Source organism: Ctenopharyngodon idella, chromosome 10 (genome assembly GCF_019924925.1).
Source record: "Ctenopharyngodon idella isolate HZGC_01 chromosome 10, HZGC01, whole genome shotgun sequence".
Classification (NCBI taxonomy): Eukaryota; Metazoa; Chordata; class Actinopteri; order Cypriniformes; family Xenocyprididae; genus Ctenopharyngodon; species Ctenopharyngodon idella.
This window is the reverse complement of record NC_067229.1, coordinates 36,497,169-36,516,565: the sequence shown is the minus strand read 5'-3', so window position 1 is coordinate 36,516,565 and position 19,397 is coordinate 36,497,169. Positions and strand designations below refer to the sequence as shown.

At 36.5% G+C, this 19,397-nt stretch overlaps 3 protein-coding genes across 4 annotated transcripts; all 3 read right to left on the bottom strand.

Moving 5' to 3' along the window:
• Positions 1 to 1,882: 1,882 nt before the first annotated feature.
• On the bottom strand, positions 1,883 to 4,420 carry fam89b (family with sequence similarity 89 member B). 2 transcript variants are annotated; one of them, XM_051907798.1, is made up of 3 exons: positions 4,215 to 4,420; positions 3,524 to 3,798; positions 1,883 to 2,724 (listed from the first exon to the last, which is right to left on the bottom strand). In XM_051907798.1, the coding sequence occupies exons 2-3, from the start codon at positions 3,776 to 3,778 to the stop codon at positions 2,455 to 2,457; spliced, it is 525 nt and encodes a 174-aa protein (XP_051763758.1). In that variant the 5' UTR covers positions 3,779 to 3,798; positions 4,215 to 4,420; the 3' UTR covers positions 1,883 to 2,454. The 2 variants fall into 2 exon arrangements, with proteins under 2 accessions (XP_051763758.1, XP_051763757.1); XM_051907797.1 differs by having other exon boundaries at positions 3,524 to 4,407.
• A 1,126-nt stretch (positions 4,421 to 5,546) lies between these two features.
• znrd2 (zinc ribbon domain containing 2) lies at positions 5,547 to 8,080 on the bottom strand. The gene is made up of 4 exons (XM_051907795.1): positions 7,931 to 8,080; positions 7,400 to 7,551; positions 6,253 to 6,337; positions 5,547 to 6,162 (listed from the first exon to the last, which is right to left on the bottom strand). The coding sequence occupies exons 1-4, from the start codon at positions 7,944 to 7,946 to the stop codon at positions 5,714 to 5,716; spliced, it is 702 nt and encodes a 233-aa protein (XP_051763755.1). The 5' UTR covers positions 7,947 to 8,080; the 3' UTR covers positions 5,547 to 5,713.
• A 457-nt stretch (positions 8,081 to 8,537) lies between these two features.
• Positions 8,538 to 15,987, bottom strand: LOC127520310 (solute carrier family 35 member F4). The gene is made up of 7 exons (XM_051908292.1): positions 15,915 to 15,987; positions 15,015 to 15,327; positions 11,557 to 11,773; positions 11,290 to 11,415; positions 10,802 to 10,994; positions 10,441 to 10,530; positions 8,538 to 8,785 (listed from the first exon to the last, which is right to left on the bottom strand). The coding sequence occupies exons 1-7, from the start codon at positions 15,985 to 15,987 to the stop codon at positions 8,538 to 8,540; spliced, it is 1,260 nt and encodes a 419-aa protein (XP_051764252.1).
• Between the last annotated feature and the right edge of the window lie 3,410 nt (positions 15,988 to 19,397).

Here is a 19,397-nt window from a genome sequence, read left to right as displayed (position 1 = left end):
TGTTTTTTTTCCTGTACATTAATTACCCATAGCAGATTTATACAAGTGGAGCTGGGAAAGGTGGAGGGCAGGGTTGCCAGGTTTTCACAACAAAACCCACCCAATAGCTACTCAAAAACAACCCGCGGCAATAGTGTTAAAGTAGCCCAATTCCACAGGAAAACCACAGACTTGGTGGAGGGTTTCTGAAATTGCACTGCAACTGCTAATAGTGATGTCCAGTTCGTGAACAAATCATTCTTTTGAACCATTTCTTTTTAGTGAACTGGCTGAATCAGTTCACCAAATCGGACTGAACCATCTGAAACAGTTTGCGGCGCAAGTCAGCACAGATCTCAAGTTACTCAATCAAACTCATTTTAGACGTGTTTGACAGTCAATCCATCTTGAAATGAGCCAATATCCAGGAGTATATGATCCTATGATGTCAGTTTTTGCCAGCTCATTCAGAGCTCCAGTTAGTCCAACAGTACACTGAACTGAGAACAGTCTTTTAGGCATGTCCAACATGCCGAGAACTGTGAGTGGAGGGTTTCATAATGGGGGAAAAATGTATGTTTCTGATGTCTTTTGCTGAAAAGCATAAAGTATAAAATAAAAAAGGTATTGGAAATATAACAGTGATCCGATGGCAGTAGTTCAAGAGTAAGTAGTAGTCAAAAGTTGGTTAATGATTTCAACAGTTCTCGTGTCACCAGTACACTGAACTGAGGAAACAGTTCTGACTCGGACACGTCCACGAAGAACCAATGAGCTGCTGATGCGAGCATATGCGTGAATGACCAGTTGACTTGAATGAGGGGCGAAATTAATGTTTTTTTTTAAGGTTTCTCATGGTTTATGTAAAAAGGTGAGTTGATTAAGACTAGTTTTATTCACTATATATGCTTTAGACATGTACAATTTTTACGTTTCATGTCATTATTGTATATATGCAACATTACTGAATCGTTGAATCGTTTTTTTTTTAACCAGTTCATTGCAATGAATCGAAGAAAAAAAACGGACTTCCCATCACTAACTGCTACAGCAAATGCTGACCAAGTATTTGTAAAGTTGAACAGCAAGCTCAATGGCTACAAATACAGCAGGAACCAATCAGCTGTGTCCTATAGAGAATGATGTGATGCAAGCAGATTGAGTTAAGGACCTATCAGCCTGTGCCATCTAGAGTTTCATGACAGAACTTTGTATTTATTAAACTGCTATAGACTTACATATACACTTGATAAAACCTAAAGCTTAAGTTTGATGGAAATTGCAGGACATGCAGTCACTGTGTTACTATAATAATATTAGTGATGGGAACAGTTTTTTTTAGTACTGCATGGCCTGTGTCTGAACTTGTTCCTCCCCTCTCTCCCTAATGCAAAAGAAGCTATCAGTATTACCTAATAAGCACAAGAGTAGCTGGAACCATTTGTTTATACTTGCTGCGTAATGAGAGAGTGGTTCAGAAAGATCTGAACGAACCTCAATCCAAACATTCAAATTTAGAATAATTGTTTTAATCAGATGGCATGTATCTGGTCTGACTCAAAGATAAACATTAAACCAGAAGAATCTAGCAATCTTCTTTTGCGCTAAATGGTACCAAGGCGATGGAAGGGAGAGATGTTTCCCAAAACAGTTATTTTGTTTACTCTTATTATTCTTGGCATCATGACTCAAAACATCAATTTACAAACTTTAGGAAGGAAATGAGTGCCACCTAATGGCTGATGTGATCATATCTGCACTGGACAACTGTTTTGAACATGTTGAACATGTATTTTGAGTGGATAAATAAATAAATGTCAGACAACAAAACATTTAGCTATACTATAAAGGAAACAAACCACTTTTATTGTAGTACTTTCTTAAGACCACCAGCAAAAAGGGAAAAGTTTGATTTGTTTTATTTTTCATTTTGTACAAAATGTAAATTCGGCATTCAGTTGAACTTACTAATGAAAAACAGAGGTGGTAAAAATAATGTTGTATAATAAAATAAACAGTATCTCAAATGCTGGTAAGTGATAAAGAAAATAGACAAGTGATAATACACATCTGACACATCTATATAATATAATGAAATTGTGACTTGATATATCAAAAGAGAGAATAGTAAGGCATGTCTTTAATTCCATTTTTGATGTATACACGCTTTACCATAAGTAGAAAAACATCCTAGACTGCACTGTTTCTGGCCACAACATCCTCTTCCTGTCAGTCCACATCCGGTCTTTATGACTTACAGGCAGTGAAAAGGCAGTTTTCCATGGTTCCCCTGAAACAAGCTTACAATCATATAGTATCCTACAAAAATAAAGGCCTTGATCATTTTGATGCCTATAGAATCCTTCAAGCAATGGGGTCATGTTTGTCACCTTTTATACTGATGATAATCATGGGAGATCAGATCTATATTTATAACAGATCTATAACTATAACACATCCCCATTTAAACTTCTTTTAAATGGGGATGTGGAAAGAGTCTTTGATCCACTGGTCTCGGGAGTTCTGAGTGGGCTGAGGAAGGGATAACAGAGTCTCCCCACTCCCCCCTTCATTTTCATCTACATCTTCCTCATCTTCATCTTCAGAATAACCATTTTCGGTGTTGAAGGAGCTCTCGCACAAAGAAGAGGAGATGTCCTGGAAAGCTCCTTTGTATTCCTGTATGGACTCATATAGAGACCACAACTGGCACAGCAAGGACATGTCTAACTGTCGAAGACCAACCTGCAAAAGACACAAGAACATATGCAGATTTCAGATACATACTAATGTACCAAAAAATATTTGTTCAAACAGCTGTAATGAGTTTGCATAGTAAAAAATAAAATATTTTATAGGGAGAATAATATTGTTTTCAATAAAACTGTCAAGGAAATGTTAATGGAAATGTTAAAATAGTATTTAATTCATTTATTAAGCTATTTAAAATGCAGCTAAAATGCATTTTTAAACTAAAATGACTGTCATACAAATGATTCTGTTATGATTAACATGTTTTTAATTTCTGAATTAAAAGTTGTTTTGATTTTTTTTTTTTTTTTTTTTTTTTTTACCTAGGTAGGGTAACTGTCCAGAGATTGTAAAATAAATAAATAAATAAATATTCTTGAAAAAACTTCTGACAATCTTTTATTATTATTTTATAATACTTTCTAATTATTTATTTTTCTTTCAGTATAGAATTTTGCGTTTTCTTTCCTTACATATTCTGACGTTTTAATGGAAAAAAAAAAATGTTTTATTCAGGTCAGAAGGGAGTAAACCTAAAAAAACCTTGATATTCTTAAAAATATTTTATAAGAAGTTTTTCAAAAATATATGAAACTTAATACAAAGATTACAATTGTACATTTCATTAAAAAAAAAAAAAAAAAAAAACTTGGCACATACTTTAAACTAGACTTTTAAAAGATGTTTTTTTTAATCATCTCTGACATTTGTCTGTAACCCATAAATAGCTGCCAATTTAGCAGAAATTCAGTGAAGGTCACACTGGCTCATTCAGGCGTTGTCTCATACTCACCATCTCTTTGCGCAGCACGGCCAGCGCTGCGTCAAGGCTCGCTGGTTTACTGCGGCCAAGACAGTCGCTCACTCTGGACTTGCTGATGTCCGCTTGGATGCGCGTCCTCTTGCTGTAGACCTTCTCAATGTCCCTCCATGACCCTCCGCTCGAGTTTAGGATGCCACTCAGTCCTTTGGGTAAGGGAGGCAAACCTTCAATGGAACAGACGCTTCCAGCCGGACAATCTGCAGGACTGGACTGAAACCCGTTCATTTCCGATTTCACTGTTTTCGCTTTTAAAATAAAATCCTGGTTTTAAACTTTTCTAGGCCTGGTGTTGTTATTTTGCTCATTTATATTTAACACCATCAAAAATATGCAAATGAGATTAAATATTCTAGCTTTCTATAAAAAAGCCTGCAGCTACTAAAGGTGAGCTTACACGGATGACCTTATAACTGCCACTAACTGTCACGTCTAAAAACGAACTTCCGGAAAATAAAAAGAAAAGTCATATTCTATGCGATATTCCTCATATATAACACTGGTTTAAAATGAACTCTATCTATAACTAACAACTCGTTTAAACCGTCTCTCTTAGAGAATCTTTGCTCTTCATGAGGCATTTGATTTAACGCTCTTCCTTATTTGCATTTCGTCGTAAAGCAGCGCATTTAATATAAAGCTCTAGATGAAAAGAAATCCCTACCCTTAAATATAAGCAAAACTGGTCAGGAAACCTTGGACAGGAGATCAAGACGCCCCGCTTTGTTTTCGTTTAACGTTTTCTTTTGTCTTGTACAGCTAAACCTCGCCCACCGAAATCTCCGCCCAGTGCGCCGTTTGGCCAGAGTGAGGCGCTGTTTCTTCTAATTTACTGCAGTAATCTAAATAAAACCATCTGATGTAGCCGATCATGTTATTTCTTTCTTTTTGTCTCAATAACTTTTTAAAGGCTTCATCTGAGCGTTGTGTGTATCTATGTATATCTTACAGGACATTCACACAGACCGTGTTTTGAGTTTAAAACGCGAATCAGAGTAGTGAAATGGAAAAAAAATGCAAAGTCTGGAGACGCGAAATATTAAAGGGTTAGTTTACCCTAAAATGAAAATTCTGTCATTAATTACTCAGGTTCGGTAGAGCTTCTGCTTATGTTCGCTGATCAATGTTTATATGTGATCTTAGATCTTCATTTGCATTCCGAAGATGAACGAAAGTCTTACGGGTTTCGAACGACATATGGTGAGTAATTAATGACAGAATTTTTCATTTTTGGGTGAACTAACCCTTTAAGCGCCACGTTTGTAGAGCATCGTGGGTGCAAGACGCTGCAAAAGACACCGGTCAAAGACGTCCATCAAGTGAGTGTTTACATAGAAAACCGTTGAAATTATGAGACGCAGGGCAGTAGAATCAAAAAGGCAATATCTAGAAACACTTCTTTAAAAAAAGAAAAAAAGTTTAACTTCTTTTAACGCTGCGAGATGTCTGTCTATTGCTTGTTTACATAGAAAAACAATAGGAAAGCATTGGGCCGTAAGGGGCAATTCACGCCAGTAAAAACGCCAGACGCGGGTCAGTGGAACGAAAAAAAGCAGCTAGGTCTAGAGACACATTTTTAAAAGTTGAGCTTCATTTAACTGTAGCGCCACACTTTCAGAATGCTGTCATACACAGGATACTTCAAGATGCTTGTGCAAAGGTCAAACAAGTCTGTCTAGTGTGTGTACATAGAAAAACAATGGAAAACCAGTGCACTGAAATGCAAAAACGCATTCTATGTTAACGGCCCTTAACAGTACCAAACGTAAGATGCTGCTATTCATCACCATGGCAAAGCTCATAGCACCAAAACGGTGCCACTGCAGTAACATTATGTCAAAACAGTCAATTCAGTGCTTTCAGAAAATATGGATTTTTCAACTAATTACTAAAACTAATTTTAATAGGAGTTCATAAAGAAATGGGGAAAAAAACCTCAAACTTGTAATTCTGGCATGACATGAACACAACAAATAATAAAAAAAAGAAACCAGCCTTTGCAGCTCAAGCAATGTATTTCAACACACGACAGTCACATACTCAGCTGCTTTAGAACAAACACAACTGAAACGCTCCATTGAGTATGTTACTATATATATATATTAGTGCTGCTCATATTTCCTTATGTGTGTGTGCTGTTACAGCCCTGTCTGTAGTTCAGTCTTATGAGAGCTGCAGCTCTTTCAAGCTACGCAGGGATTCGGCACAGCCTCGGATCAGATTGCAGAGCTGGATACTGGCTTCCACTGACGCAGAGTGCTGGAGCTCCTGCGTGGCCCATCTGAGTTTGTGTAGCACTGCCTCCTCTGCGCTTGACAAGGCTGCGTGTTGGAGGGGGTTGCCCAAGGGCCCTATAGGAGGTGTAGTCTGGACAGGAGGGTTGGCTGGTGGCAGGAAGTTGGAGCTGGCGGTTGGGACAGAAAGAGGAGTGGACTGTATGGTGGGAGGGGGACCTCTCAGGCCAGACGCGGCCCCCTCGCAGTGCTCTGGCCGGGGCTGGCCCGTGATGGAGAGAGGGGGTTCGCTGGATGAGGCTCCGTTAGATTCAGGGAGAGACTGAGCTGCAAGCTGACGCTCTCGTACCTGTGACAACGCTGCCTGGGCATTTAAAGCTGAAAGGGAAATTGAACAAGTCAACAGAGATGCACAAGAGTCGAGACTGTACATTCATAATCAATTCAAGAGGCTGCATTTAAACGTACCTGGGTTGTCCTTGTCAATATCGGAGTCCAGCTCTTGACAAGCAACACAGTAATATTTCTTCTGCTTATCTTGCAGCAGAATTGTCTGCAAATATAGGAAAATTCATACATATTGTAATCAGTAATAAATAAATATTAATCATTATAATTCCAGTGATGTCTAAACCACTAAACCAGAATTGTTTCCCAAATTAGAAATTACATTCAAAATAACAATTTCAGTGAAAAGATGAACTATTTTTTTTTTTTTTAAATAATTTCTTTTGAAAAAACATTTTTTATTTCCAGGTTAAATTCCAGATTTTTTTAAATTGGTATTGGCTGATATTGTATATTTAATCATAGATTCTCATAACATAACAGTAATATTGTAAACTGTTTTCATTTTTAATATATTAAAATGTAATTTATTTCTGTGATGCAAAGCTGAATTTTCAGCATCATTACTCCAGTCTTCAGTGTCACATGATTCTTCAGAAATCATTCTAATATGCTGATTTCTCAAGTAACATTTCTTATTATTATTATTATGTTGAAAACAGTTGTGCTGCTTAATATTTAATGAATAGAAAGTTCAAATGAACAACACTGTTGTAAAACAAATATTTTGTAATATTTAAATTTCTGTACTGTCACTTTTGAACAATTTGAAGTCGGCATGAAATGGAAGTTGCGATAGTTTTTTCTTCCTCATTGTGACGTATATTTGAGTGAAACGGCTTCTCGAACAAGAAAAAAAAATGTAGGGCGGGACTTGATTGGATCGTTGTTGTTATTTGCAAATGGGAGGGGAAGTTATTTGATTCAAGAGTACAAGGGCAGATTAATTTTTTAGAAAAACAGAGACAAGAATGGATAAATCTTTTATAATAAATATTGAAAAATTCCATAAAAAATATTTTTTTTAATATTGACTTTAAAGCATCCTTACTGAATACAAGTATTCATTTCTATCATATCTTACTGACTGATATATATTTATTTAACTTATTATTGACCAGAATTTTAATATTGGTTCATATTTACATTTTTACAGTATATATATATTATTTTATTAATTTTAATGAAAGGCTCTTGCTTGTATTTTCAGTAATAAAACACTGTTATGAAGCTACTGATGCATGAATGTATGGTGTTTTTCTCTCACCCCACACAGCTCACAGCAATCCCCCAGCATCTTATATCCCTTCAGCAGATAGTCTCCCATCAGCTTGCTGATGTTGTCCTGACGCTCCCGTCGAGCCTGAATCACCTTCATCTCCGCCTCGGAGGGAGGCTCCCATTCAAAGTCCTCATCATCTAGATTCATCAAAGCACAGAGATTCCTCATGTGTGCACATGTGTGTGTCATTATTGTACAGATGACAAATAGCCAGCTAACATCCACGTATTTGGATCTTTCAGACAGTTATACGACTTTAGGGCGTCACTAACAGTCAGTTATGCTAAATACACTGTGAAGACCTAGATATTTCGAATGAAATGAAGCTACACACCCATACAGACAGATACACTGAAGCGCTAACCTGCTAGCGTGAAAGAGATGTAATTTTAGCACGGCTGCACGTGCACTACCTTAGCACAACGGAAATAAGTGAAGTGACTGAAGATTAATGAGATATATAAATAGAAAACTCAACAACAAAATAAGCAAAATATGACTTTATTCACATTTTACCTGCGTTAAGGGCCATGCTTTCCTCATCAGCCGCTTCACAACACAGATAACGTTTCCTGCTGCTCGAAACTTCAGCGGTGAAATGTGTAAAGTGCTGTGAAAACGGACTGACGCCATCTAGCGAGCTGAATGTAGGTCCTGCGGTTTTGTTTTCACTTTTATTGAACATGACCACACTGAAAATCTGACATTTTGTTTTCACTAATACTGGAAATAAAGAAATGTTTAGGATTTTAATACCTAGACACACATTTTGACAACAGAGAAAAGTTATGATGGAAAACAAAGAATGATTATCCAATTAAACATTCTGGCATTCATGTTCATTGTTTAACTTTAATATCATTTTAGAATGAATAATGTTGGATTAAATTTGAAAAATGTAATTGTAATCTTATTGTAAAATGTTAACATTTTATTTTTATTATAATCTTTCTTATTATCATCATCATTGAATCTGGTGTTTCATCAGCTAATAAAGACATTTTGAAACAACATGAAAACAGAACTACAATGTGAATAATTGCATTTACACATCAGACACAAATCATTTTATGATTTTATCACATCAACACTCAGATCTAACTCAATTGTTCTGAAAATAGTCTCAGCTGAGTGCCACTACGGCTGGTTTGGGTTTTGCTCGTGCAATGCCAGCAGGTTCCACTACAGACTCTTCTCCGACGACACTGTCCTCTCGCCAGTTTCCACGCCACAGTGTGCTGAGCCAGCGCAAAGTGCTCTCATCCCAGTTTTCTGGAAGCTGCAGCATGAGATACCCTGCTGAGATGATGCTGGCTGCCGCTGCTCGCACATGGCTAATGTGCAGAGTGACCGTCACAAATGTATCTACAGCTTATGAGTGAGAAAGAGAGAGAAGGCAATAGACTTGACCATGGAAAATATGCAAAGTACAAAAACAGAAATTTAAATGTGCTTTAAACATCCAATGCTTAATCATTTACACAACTAAGTCTATGGAGTTTTAGAGGCATGACGTACAAAAATACGTCATGCCTCCAATTTTACATTTTATTCTACAACATAAAATATATCATGATGAATAAAATGTATAAGAATCATAAACTTTTGTTGGTCGCTGAGCTTATTTCCTGCAATAATATAAAAGCCAATGGAAAAATCCTATTGGGTCTTTTGCTGAGGGAACCAGGGTGATGCTAACTTCCTACAAAAATCATTGCAGCACTCTATTTCACATGTCTGTGAGGCTTCAGCAGGTTTATTTCTCAGTTTATTTATACACAAAGTATACAAAGTGTCACTTAACGTTGCATTTATCTCAGGAAAATTATCTATTGTTCACAGTTTGTTAGTTAGCTATAAAAAACACTAGAGAGGAGCTTATTTTATATGTAGGCTATGCTTGCATAAATTTTGTCATGAAGACAAGTTTATGAAAACTACCTTATGTTCAATCAAGTTGAATACAAACATTTCAAATTTTATTTGAGTGTAATTAATTATTATATCTGAAAATTATTGGTTGAATATAATAGCTCTGTTGTTAATTTTAACCTCTAATATTATATTAATGTATCAAATGAGAGGGTTCTCTGTATAGTTTGCAGCAATATTTGGGAGAGCTTTTTTTTCCTTAAATGGTTAGTTCACCCAAAAATGAAAATTCTGTCATTTATTACTTACCCTCATGCCGTTCCACACCTGTAAGACCTTCGTTAATCTTCGGAATGCAAATTAAGATATTTTTGTTTAAATCCGATGGCTCCGTGAGGCCTTCATAGGGAGCAATGACATTTCCTCTTGCAAGATCCATAAAGGTACTAAAAACATATTTAAATCAGTTCATGTGAGTACAGTGGTTTAATACTGATATTATAAAGCGATGAGAATATTTTTGGTGTGCCAAAAAAACCAAAATAACGACTTATATATTGATGGCCGATTTCAAAACACTGCTTTAGGAAGCTTCGGAGCATAATGAATCAACGTGTGGAATCAGCGGTTCGGAGCGCCAAAGTCACGCGATTTCAGCAGTTTGGCGGTTTGGCGGTTTGACACGCGATCTGAATCATGATTCGATACGCTGATTCATAACACTCCGAATCTTCCTGAATCAGTGTTTTGAAATCGGCCATCACTAAATAAGTTGTTATTTTGTTTTTTTGGCGCACCAAAAATATTCTTGTCGCTTTATAATATTAATATTGAACCACTGTACTCACATGAACTGATTTAAATGTGTTTTTAGTACCTTAATGGATCTTGAGAGAGGAAATGTCATTGCTCCCTCTGTAGGCCTCACGGAGCCATCGGATTTCAACAAAAATATCTCAATTTGTGTTCCGAAGATTAACGAAGGTCTTACGGGTGTGGAACGGCATGAGGGTGAGTAATAAATGACATTATTTTCATTTTTGGCTGAACTAACCCTTTAAGAAAATCAAATCGGCAGATATCATTCTGAATAATCGACTATAGGTATAGGTAGCAGAGAAATTAAGTATCAGTGCATCTCTACAAATACATACCTGCACTTGCTGGGATGGTCAAGAGAATTCCCAGAGAAATTAAACTAGGGTACGTAAACATTCCTCCCACATTTACCAGCACATTGAAAACTTAGAAGAAAACATGGCAAAAATTAGTTAAAAGTTATATGTCAATAAATCAAATAAAATTCAGACCTATGTTGTTTTGAATATTTAATAATAATAGGCTAATGATAATATCAACAATAAATTATGAAAATATTTAAATCTAAATGAATAATAACAATAATATAATTTAAAAAAAAATCATATGCAATTTTCTAACTCCAGAATTTATAAACATTAAATGTGTGCAATCGTTATTACATAATGCATAGTGGAAAACAAAAGCATAAATTACCAAGCAGTAGAGAAGCCATGACACAGAGTTTATCCCAGGGGATGTGCTGAGAGGGAGGCCAGTATTCCACATGTGTGAAATAAAGCAATACACACACCCAGGAGTGGAGGACAAAGCTACACAGACCCGCACAGGATAGTAACACACTGGCAGGGCCTGGATGGACATTCCCTACACGCTTTCTGAAAAGCACCTGAGACATGAAGCAATTAGTTGTTACAGTAAAACTGCAGAAAAAAGAATTCCTTAACTCATTCACTCTTCTGGAGTTTTGTAGTGTATTAGTAATTTCAAGAACGATAATTGTTTCGGTTGTGAATGACTCGGAGTTGTTAATGAATCGGATAAATTAATGATACAATGACTAGTTCATTACACAAAATTTGTCGCCACTACTGATGCAACTCAGAAAAGAAGAATCTTTTTGATGAACAATTTTTTTTTTTTCGAATTTGAAAGAGTCACTGGGATTAATTAAAAGTGCTGACCTTGAATAAAGCAGAAGTTGAAGCTGAGCCAACTCCCAGTGCCACTCCTGTGATTGAGTCGCTATGAAAACCATCCCCATAGGCCAACATAACAATGCCAGTGATGGACAGGATGGCAGCTACTACCTAAATAGAAATTGGAATAAATAAATGAATATTTGTGATTGCCTGAATATAGTTGGTGAAAAATAAGTCAGCTGATTAAAAAATACTGCAATAATAAAACATCCAAATCTCACACACATGCTATCCAGTTTGATTGCTCACCCTGACACCCATGAAGCGGTCCTTGAGTCCGATCCATGAAAGGAGGAATGTAAAAGCTTGGCTGCAGCAGAGGACGGCACTTACGTCCACTTTGGAGATGCGACAAAGCGCCAATAAGTACAGATAACCAGATAAACTCCATAGCACTGAGAATGGAGCTGCTCCTTTCAGAACAATTCTTACGGTCAGTTCTTCACCCAGAAACTGACTACATTTTCTGTACATCAAAAGAGAATAAAAAGATATACAGCAGCATGTCACATCAAAATGACAAGGTTGCAAACCATGCTCACACAACACTCTCTATCACTTATTCTTTCAGTAGTGAAATAGGGTAGACTGGGGCAAGTTGTCACAAAAGCTTTATCTCAGTCATTATGAGATTTTGAGTCAAAAGTCCAATAACACAATAAAGCAATAAGCACCGAGAATACTCCAAATACCCCACAGATCATTTATTATAGCATGTCATATTTGCCCTTATTTGGGTGTGAGCAAAAACACGCCGTTTTTGTAAATGTCCCTTTAAATGCAAATGAGCTGCTGCTCCTGGCCCCCTTTCCAGAAGAGGGTGGAGCTTTAACAGCTTGTGCTTCAGTTGCTCAACAACAACAAAACTGGAGAATCTCACGCAGCCAAAATTACGATAATAGTCAGTAACAGCGTTCAGCCTTACATTGTCCAAATCGAAGTCGGACACTGATGGAGAGACTCAGGAAGAAGTTACAACTTTTGCTTTCACACTTGGTTCGATTGCCTGGACCGGACCCGAGTTCGATTGCTTCCCCCTCCCCCTGCCCCCACTGGACTGTGTTCATATTATATTATTTGGGTCCGACCCTCGGTTCGTTTGCGTCATCAAACCAGCAGCTGTTTACTCCGTTGCTTAGTAACGACGGCGCAGGAGAAGGCGGCAAAATGCATAACGTTGCTCCGCGTTGCTCTCCTCACTTTTATATTTTTGTTTTTGAACCGTTGGCTTTGTTCATAAGGGCACTTGCGTCTATCTGCCGCGAATGTAGGGCGAGCAGAAATGAGAAAGGCTACACTACAGCTCTCTGCTTGCAGCACGTCAGTCACGCTCGTCGGGAAAGTGAGTGAAACACAAACACACATTTTTATCAAATAATACGGCATTAATAGCGGTTCACTTCCGCAATTTGGTATGTTTGCCTTCATATCAGCAGCGAACCGTACCGGAGTTCACTTGAACCGCACCCCAGACCACCCTTTTTAAGCGGACTCGGGTACGGTTCGCGGGTGCGCACCCGAGTTCAGAGTACAGTGTTCACATCATCCAAAAGTACCGAACTCTGACGTCATTCGAACCCGGGTGCGCACCAAAAGTGCTAATGTGAACTGGAAAGAAGCTCGTCGTAGTCCCTATCCACCTTATTCCCGACTAGCCTACTGCGTTTCGAATTATGGGTTGCACTTCCGGTTTGGGGAACTTCCATTTAAAAAGACTGAAACGAATCGTTTCAAATCATAAGGTTGCCCTACAAATAAAGCTTATCTGTCAGTTTGACTGAATGAGCTGTCAATTTTTCTTTAATGTTTTATTTTCAGACATCATGAGAATAACGTAACGCTTGGTATTTTAACGTAACATGTTATAATAAGAATATCTATGGCAAGAGCTTTTTTCAGCCGCTGCTTTCTATCCTCGTGATTATTTTCTTTTGTCCCTTTGCATACCGCTGTAATAGTATGAAAAATGACAACATATATTGCACATGTGTGGTCTGTTCTCCCGATATAATTTATGATATATCCCATTAATAATTCACTGGAATGCACGAAGAATCTCTCGTTTTTCTCCTCAAAGCCTCACGTCTCTTTCCAGGTTTGTTTTCACAGGTAAATACAATTTATTATCTGTAAAAATGATGGAAATCACTTTGAAATAGTATCACGCAATGCTGAAGTTCATGAACATTTTTATTAAGGAAACGTATATTACAAAATACAGATATATATCACTATAGTTATATTTAACCTGTCCGTTATTGCTGTGGAAAGAATCACGCTTTTTCATGGCCTGTTGAAAGTACCTTGTTGCGTTCATGAGCGAGCCTTTCACTGACTGTTTACAGCTTAACGGAAGTTACACCCATAATTGGCGCAAAGCGTCATGGGGCGTAGGAATAAGGTGGATACCAGCCATTTTTTAGTCGTTAAAAAGCAATTTCTGTATCTCCCTTTGCATTGAACTTTGAGCGTTGTAACTTTGCAGATGTTGTTTATGCTCAAACAGCAACATTACACACTAACTAAAGTTAAAAAAGTGAAATCATAATCAAGGATCCCTTTAACGGGAATGAAAGCGAGACTGTGAGGGATAGACATACATCTCTTCAGTGGGTCGTACTGTCATTTAATGTGTTTTTGGATTGTTCTGCTGACACTGTAAAAATGATCTTTCCAAAAAACTCCAGACAACATTAGATGTGGAAAATTAAGTGATCTAAGAGCTTTATACAGCTTTTTACAGCGGATGCCATTGAAAACATAGTAAGTATATCCCTCACAGCCTTGCTTTCACCTGTAATGGCGCTGCTCTTAATAAGGACTATTGCTTTTATAAAACAGTCCATAAAAAGATTTATTTTATTTTATTTATTTTGGTGTATGTTTATAGTGTAATTTACAGCAGCTTTGAATGCGGCTCAACCAATCAGAATCAACAATTAGGGTTAGGAAAATTATTTAAAATACAATACTTGAAATTTGCATGGGTCAAAACAATGTCTCACTATTGGGGCATGTTGTCACAAAAGGTCAGTACGTCTGAAAAGAACTTTTTTTCCCCTTGATTAACCAAAATAGGGTTGACCCTGAGAAATATTTATTGGAGAAAAAAGAGTGAAATAACTTGCCCCTGTCCCCGTGTCAATTAATTCATGGAACTATTAATTTGCATGTGAATGTTCTGCAACAAAAACCGCTATCCACAATTCTTTCACTAGTAAAGATCAATGTATGCAGCTTTAGTGCTTTATAAATAGAACGGTCTAAATCCCATGTGTAAAAATACAGCTTAGTCAGGACTCTGTGCATGCACATTCAGTACAATTTATAATAAAGTTGCCTGTAACCTATCCCCAAATGATAATGCTGAAGGTTTTGCTGTTATACTACCAACTGCAAGCCAGTTTCAGTGATGACTTTGCACTGATAATGGGCTGTTGGCCATTCAAAGATTCATTAATGTAAAGTGGTAATTTGTTTAGCTGTACTAAAAGCTGGGAGGATTAGGGACTGAAAGCAGCTTGCACTAAACAGCTTTCAGAACATTAAGTTAAAATAAGAATGATATACAGTACAATAATGTTTATTTACTTGATTTAATTGCTTTAGCACTCTAGCAAATTAATACTGGACAGCCAAACATGCATCCTAACAAGTCATAAAGATATAAAACAATCCAGCGTTCATTTTAAATGGTTTCTTCTAACCTGAACTCGGTGGTTGGCAACTGCTTCTGTTTCTCTGTGAGAAGATGACACAGATAGTAAAAGGGAAAAAAGAGAATGTTCCAGGTGCTGCAGAACCAGATGATAAAGAATGGGGTGGGATGTCTTATCAGAGTTTCTTTAGCACTATGAGTACCCCAGGCCCAGGAAACAGCCACACAAGCCCCTAAAATGAGCCCACATGTGACCTTCCGCACAGCTCGGAATGGCCAGCGAGTGCAGCAACGTTTAGATGGTCTTTCTGCATCAGATTCATCCTGAATTAAATTCTGTTCTTGAGGATCCTTCTCACTTGCTAAGAGAAACAAAGGCAAGTCATTTAAACAATTACAAATGTCACCTTTTCCTACTTCTACAATTGATAGATTTCCATACACTCTTAAAAATAAAGGTTCCAAAAAGTTTTTTTTTTTTTTTTTTTTTTTTGCAGTGATGCCATAGAAGAACAATTTTTAGTTCCCCAAAGAACCTTTCAGTGATCAGTTCTTAAAATAACCTTTTTTTCCTTAGTGTGAAGAACATTTCCCTGTTCTTTAGATAAAAATCTCACAAATGTTTTCCACTATAAGGATTATTTTTGCAAGTGTGGTATCTGTCAGGAGTTATTAAACAATAAAACACACGAGACAGTAGTAGCTAACTTCATTGATCTTGTTTACTCCTTCACATCCATTCTCACACACATTATATCAGAACAAAACACTTCAAAATATAGTAGTCACAATATAATTCACTTACGAACACAACAGAAAGGTTGTATGGATGATAAAGGTTCCTTATGTAACCATAGATGCCAATAAAGAACCTTTATTTTTAAGATTGTATTAATAACTAAACAATATAAAAACTCCAGTAAACTATACGCAAAGCTAAAAACATTACCTGGTGTAGGCAGGTGAAGTGTGATGGGTAGGGGTCCGGAGGAAGGAGATATCTTGGCTGAGAGTTTGTTCATTGCTTGTTGTGCTCTTTTAAAAAACCCTAACCCTTAGGTCAGGGTTTTGAGCCCCTCTATGAGCTCGGACTCTCATACCAGTAATATGCTTTGAGTAAACACACATGCTAAGTGCAGATTACTACAGATCCACCTGTGATTAAAAATCTAAGGTTTAACAGCTTACAGTTGCATTTGCTAAATGCTGTTAAATCACAGTTAGTGCTGATGTTAGTTGTTTAGTGCTGATGTATGTTGTGGGTACTTATGAGATTTCAATGACGGTAAGTTTTGTTCGATTCTAAGATTAATGACAGTCAAATTTTTTTTTTTTAATTTTTTTTTTTTTACAAGATTTAAATAATGTCATTTTTTTCCATTACAAGACTTTAGTGCCACTTGGTTTTGTTTACTAACAAGATTTTAATGATGGTCGGCTTTGTTTCAAGATTTTCATGACAGTTGGTCATTTACAATGATGGTTGGTTTTGTTCAGTTACGAGATCTCAATGACAGTCCGTTTTCAGTGTCAGTCTGTTATGTCTGTTCAGTTTGTTCAGTGTTCTGTTATGAGATTTCAAAGACGATCAGTTTTGTTCCTTTGTTCTTTTACGAGATTTCAAAGTCAGTCGGTTTTGTTTCATTACAAGATTTCAATGATGGTCAGTGTTGTTCGGTTACAAGAGTTCAACGATGGTCGGTTTTGTTTCGTTATGAGATTTCAGTGACGGCCAGTTTTGTCCAGTTACAAGATCTCAAAGACGGTCAGTTTTGTTCTTTTTACAAGATTTTTATGACAGTTGGTTTTGACCAATGATTTCAATGATGGTCAGTTTTGTTCCATTACAAGATTTCAATGACAGTCCATTTTGTTCCTTTACGAGATTTCAATAACAGACGTTTTTTTCCATTACGAGATGTTCCTTAACAAGATTTTAATGACGGTCAGTTTTGTTCCTTAGCGAGATCTCAATGACAGTCAGTTTTGTTTCTTTATAAGATTTAAATAATGACCTTTTTTTTTTTATTATGAGATTTCAACACCACTTGGTTTTGTTTCCTAACGAGATTTTAATGACGGTTGGCTTTGTTTCTTAACAAGATTTTAATGACAGTTGGTTTTGTTCAGTTACGAGTTTTCAATGATGGTCGGTTTTGTTCGATTAAGAGATCTCAATGACGGTCAGTTTTCAGTGTCTGTCAGTTTTGTTCTGTTATGAGATTTCATGACGGTTGATTTTGTTCCTTTACCAGACTTCAACGACAGTCTTTTTTCATTGTCAGTCAGTTTTGTTCAGTTACGAGATCTCAATAAATTATGTTTTGTTCTTTTACAAGATTTTAATGACAGTTGGTTTTGTTTCATTACAAGATTACAATGACGTTCGGTTTTGCTGGGTTATGGGATTTCAATGACTGTCAGGTTTTTTTTCAGTCACGACAGTCCATTTTGTTACTACCCGAGATTTCAGTAACAAGATGTTCCCTAATGAGATTTTAATGACGCTCTGTTTTGTTTCTTTGCGAGATCTCAATGACATTCTGTTTTGTTTCTTTATGAGATTTTAGTGACGGTTGTACTGACCTCAAGAAGCGCACTAGCAAAGGATTTTAGAGACTGTGGTCTTTAACCTCCTTGTTAGTGTGCCCGCTTCCTATGCCGGTGACCTGTGTTCAAGTCCCACTCGGAGCGGGTGTGAGTAGAACCCAGAGGGTATATACTTACAACAGAGCAAATGTTAATCTCTGAACATATTTTTGTAAAATGTGTTGTGAAAATTAAATGTAAATATATATCTCCATAATTTTTTTTCCAGATACTACATATTTTGACAATCAAATATACATAAACACATAAATACTTAGGATTAAATACAAGGATTAGTGTTTTTATTATTATTATTATATTGTTGTTTATTATTATTTCTCTATTTATTTATATTTTATTTTATAATTTTTTTATAAAAGGTGTTTTCATGCATGTTTTGCCAGAGTTTTTGTTGCATTTACACTGTTCTGACCAGCAGGGGTCACCAGCGTGTGGTGTTTCATATGCTTCGAAATGGTGAATCATTTTGCAAAGCAATTGGTTCAATTTTTTTCAAAGCTTTGAAAAGCTTTGTTTCTCCCATCACAAGTGTAATTCGTAATATTCGTAAAGCGTAATATCATTGCGCCTGCTGCAGCCATGGTACGGCAGCAAAGTTCCTTGATCATTACGCCGGAATGACAGTATAGTTCCTAGCCATATCGGCCTAGAAAATCGCAACTTTTAATTTTCCTTCGGTCTTAGTACATGATGTAACTACAGAAGAGTCAAGTTTTAAATAGGAAAAATATTGAAACTCTGGTCATTTTTTAACGAGATGCTAACGGTCTAATCAGATTCAATGAACTATGCTAAGCTATGCTAAAAGTGGTACCGCCAGATCCGGAGATCGGCTGAATGGATTCGAAAATGGTAAAACTCAACTGTTTAACTCTAGGGGAGCTGGAAAATGAGCCTATTTTCAAAAAAAGTGGAGTGTTCCTTTAATGTAATTTTACGGTAAAATACCATTAAATGTAGTTTTAGGAAGTGCAAATTAACAAGTCATTGTATAATTTACAGTGAAAAAACGTAAATTGACATTCCCACAATTCCCTGCGTGACGCTTCACATATGATGTATTTTTGTTAAAATAACTTTTTCTTCTTAGTTTTTCTTAGTTTTTTCCTCAATTTCTAATGTACATTAGGGTTTTATGCTACATCTAATGTTGTTTAATTAATGTTTATTGCATTTTTAAAATGTCATGTGTGTTACCATGATGGTGTTTAGTGTGTGAATGACACTGTGTGCACCCTCTATTGGCTCTGCCCTCTATATATTAGTAGCTCTGCCTACCACTGTCTCGTTGGGCCACTCAAGTATTAAAAAAAAATGCATGCATGTGCTTCAGTGGCACAGCAGTGGTGAGAAAGGCTTACAGACCTGGCTTATAATGCGATTGACGAGGGTTTGAATCCGTCTTTTGCTGAGCTTGCATTTATTTCCAAAAAAAAAAAAAAAAATGAAAATAATGTTTTAAAAGTGGAAATAAACTGTGATCAAGTGTTTAATAATATTAAAAGTGTTCATTGGGTGGGGTTAGAGGAAGGTCTAGGGAGGGTTTTTATTCTCCTAATAAGGCAGCATCCATTTGATAATTTTAATAAATATAATAATTTACACTCTATGATATTATTGCATCCTGTTAATGTACAAAAATACTGAGGTGCAAATAGTATCTGCCAATATAAAGTAAGATAGCATCTAATTACTATTTACTCTTATTGCAAATAACTGATACTTTTACATAGTGTAAATAGAATATATTGCTATTTTCACTTAGTGTAAATAGCATCTACAGCCATTTGCACTTAGTGCAAATAGCCGCTGTCATCTTAAA

Coding starts and splice junctions, on each gene's coding strand:
- znrd2 (XM_051907795.1), bottom strand. Junction 6,338..7,399: donor ATTGCTGTGAGCTGTGTGGG/GTGAGAGAAAAA, acceptor CTATATTTGCAG/ACAATTCTGCTGCAAGATAA. Junction 6,163..6,252: donor TATTGACAAGGACAACCCAG/GTACGTTTAAAT, acceptor TTTCCCTTTCAG/CTTTAAATGCCCAGGCAGCG.
- LOC127520310 (XM_051908292.1), bottom strand. CDS start 15,987: ATGAACAAACTCTCAGCCAAGATATCTCCTTCCTCCGGACCCCTACCC. Junction 15,328..15,914: donor ACTTCACCTGCCTACACCAG/GTAATGTTTTTA, acceptor TGTTTCTCTTAG/CAAGTGAGAAGGATCCTCAA. Junction 8,786..10,440: donor GACCATCCCAGCAAGTGCAG/GTATGTATTTGT, acceptor CTCACTCATAAG/CTGTAGATACATTTGTGACG.
- fam89b (XM_051907798.1), bottom strand. CDS start 3,778: ATGAACGGGTTTCAGTCCAGTCCTGCAGATTGTCCGGCTGGAAGCGTC. Junction 2,725..3,523: donor CCGTGCTGCGCAAAGAGATG/GTGAGTATGAGA, acceptor TGTCTTTTGCAG/GTTGGTCTTCGACAGTTAGA.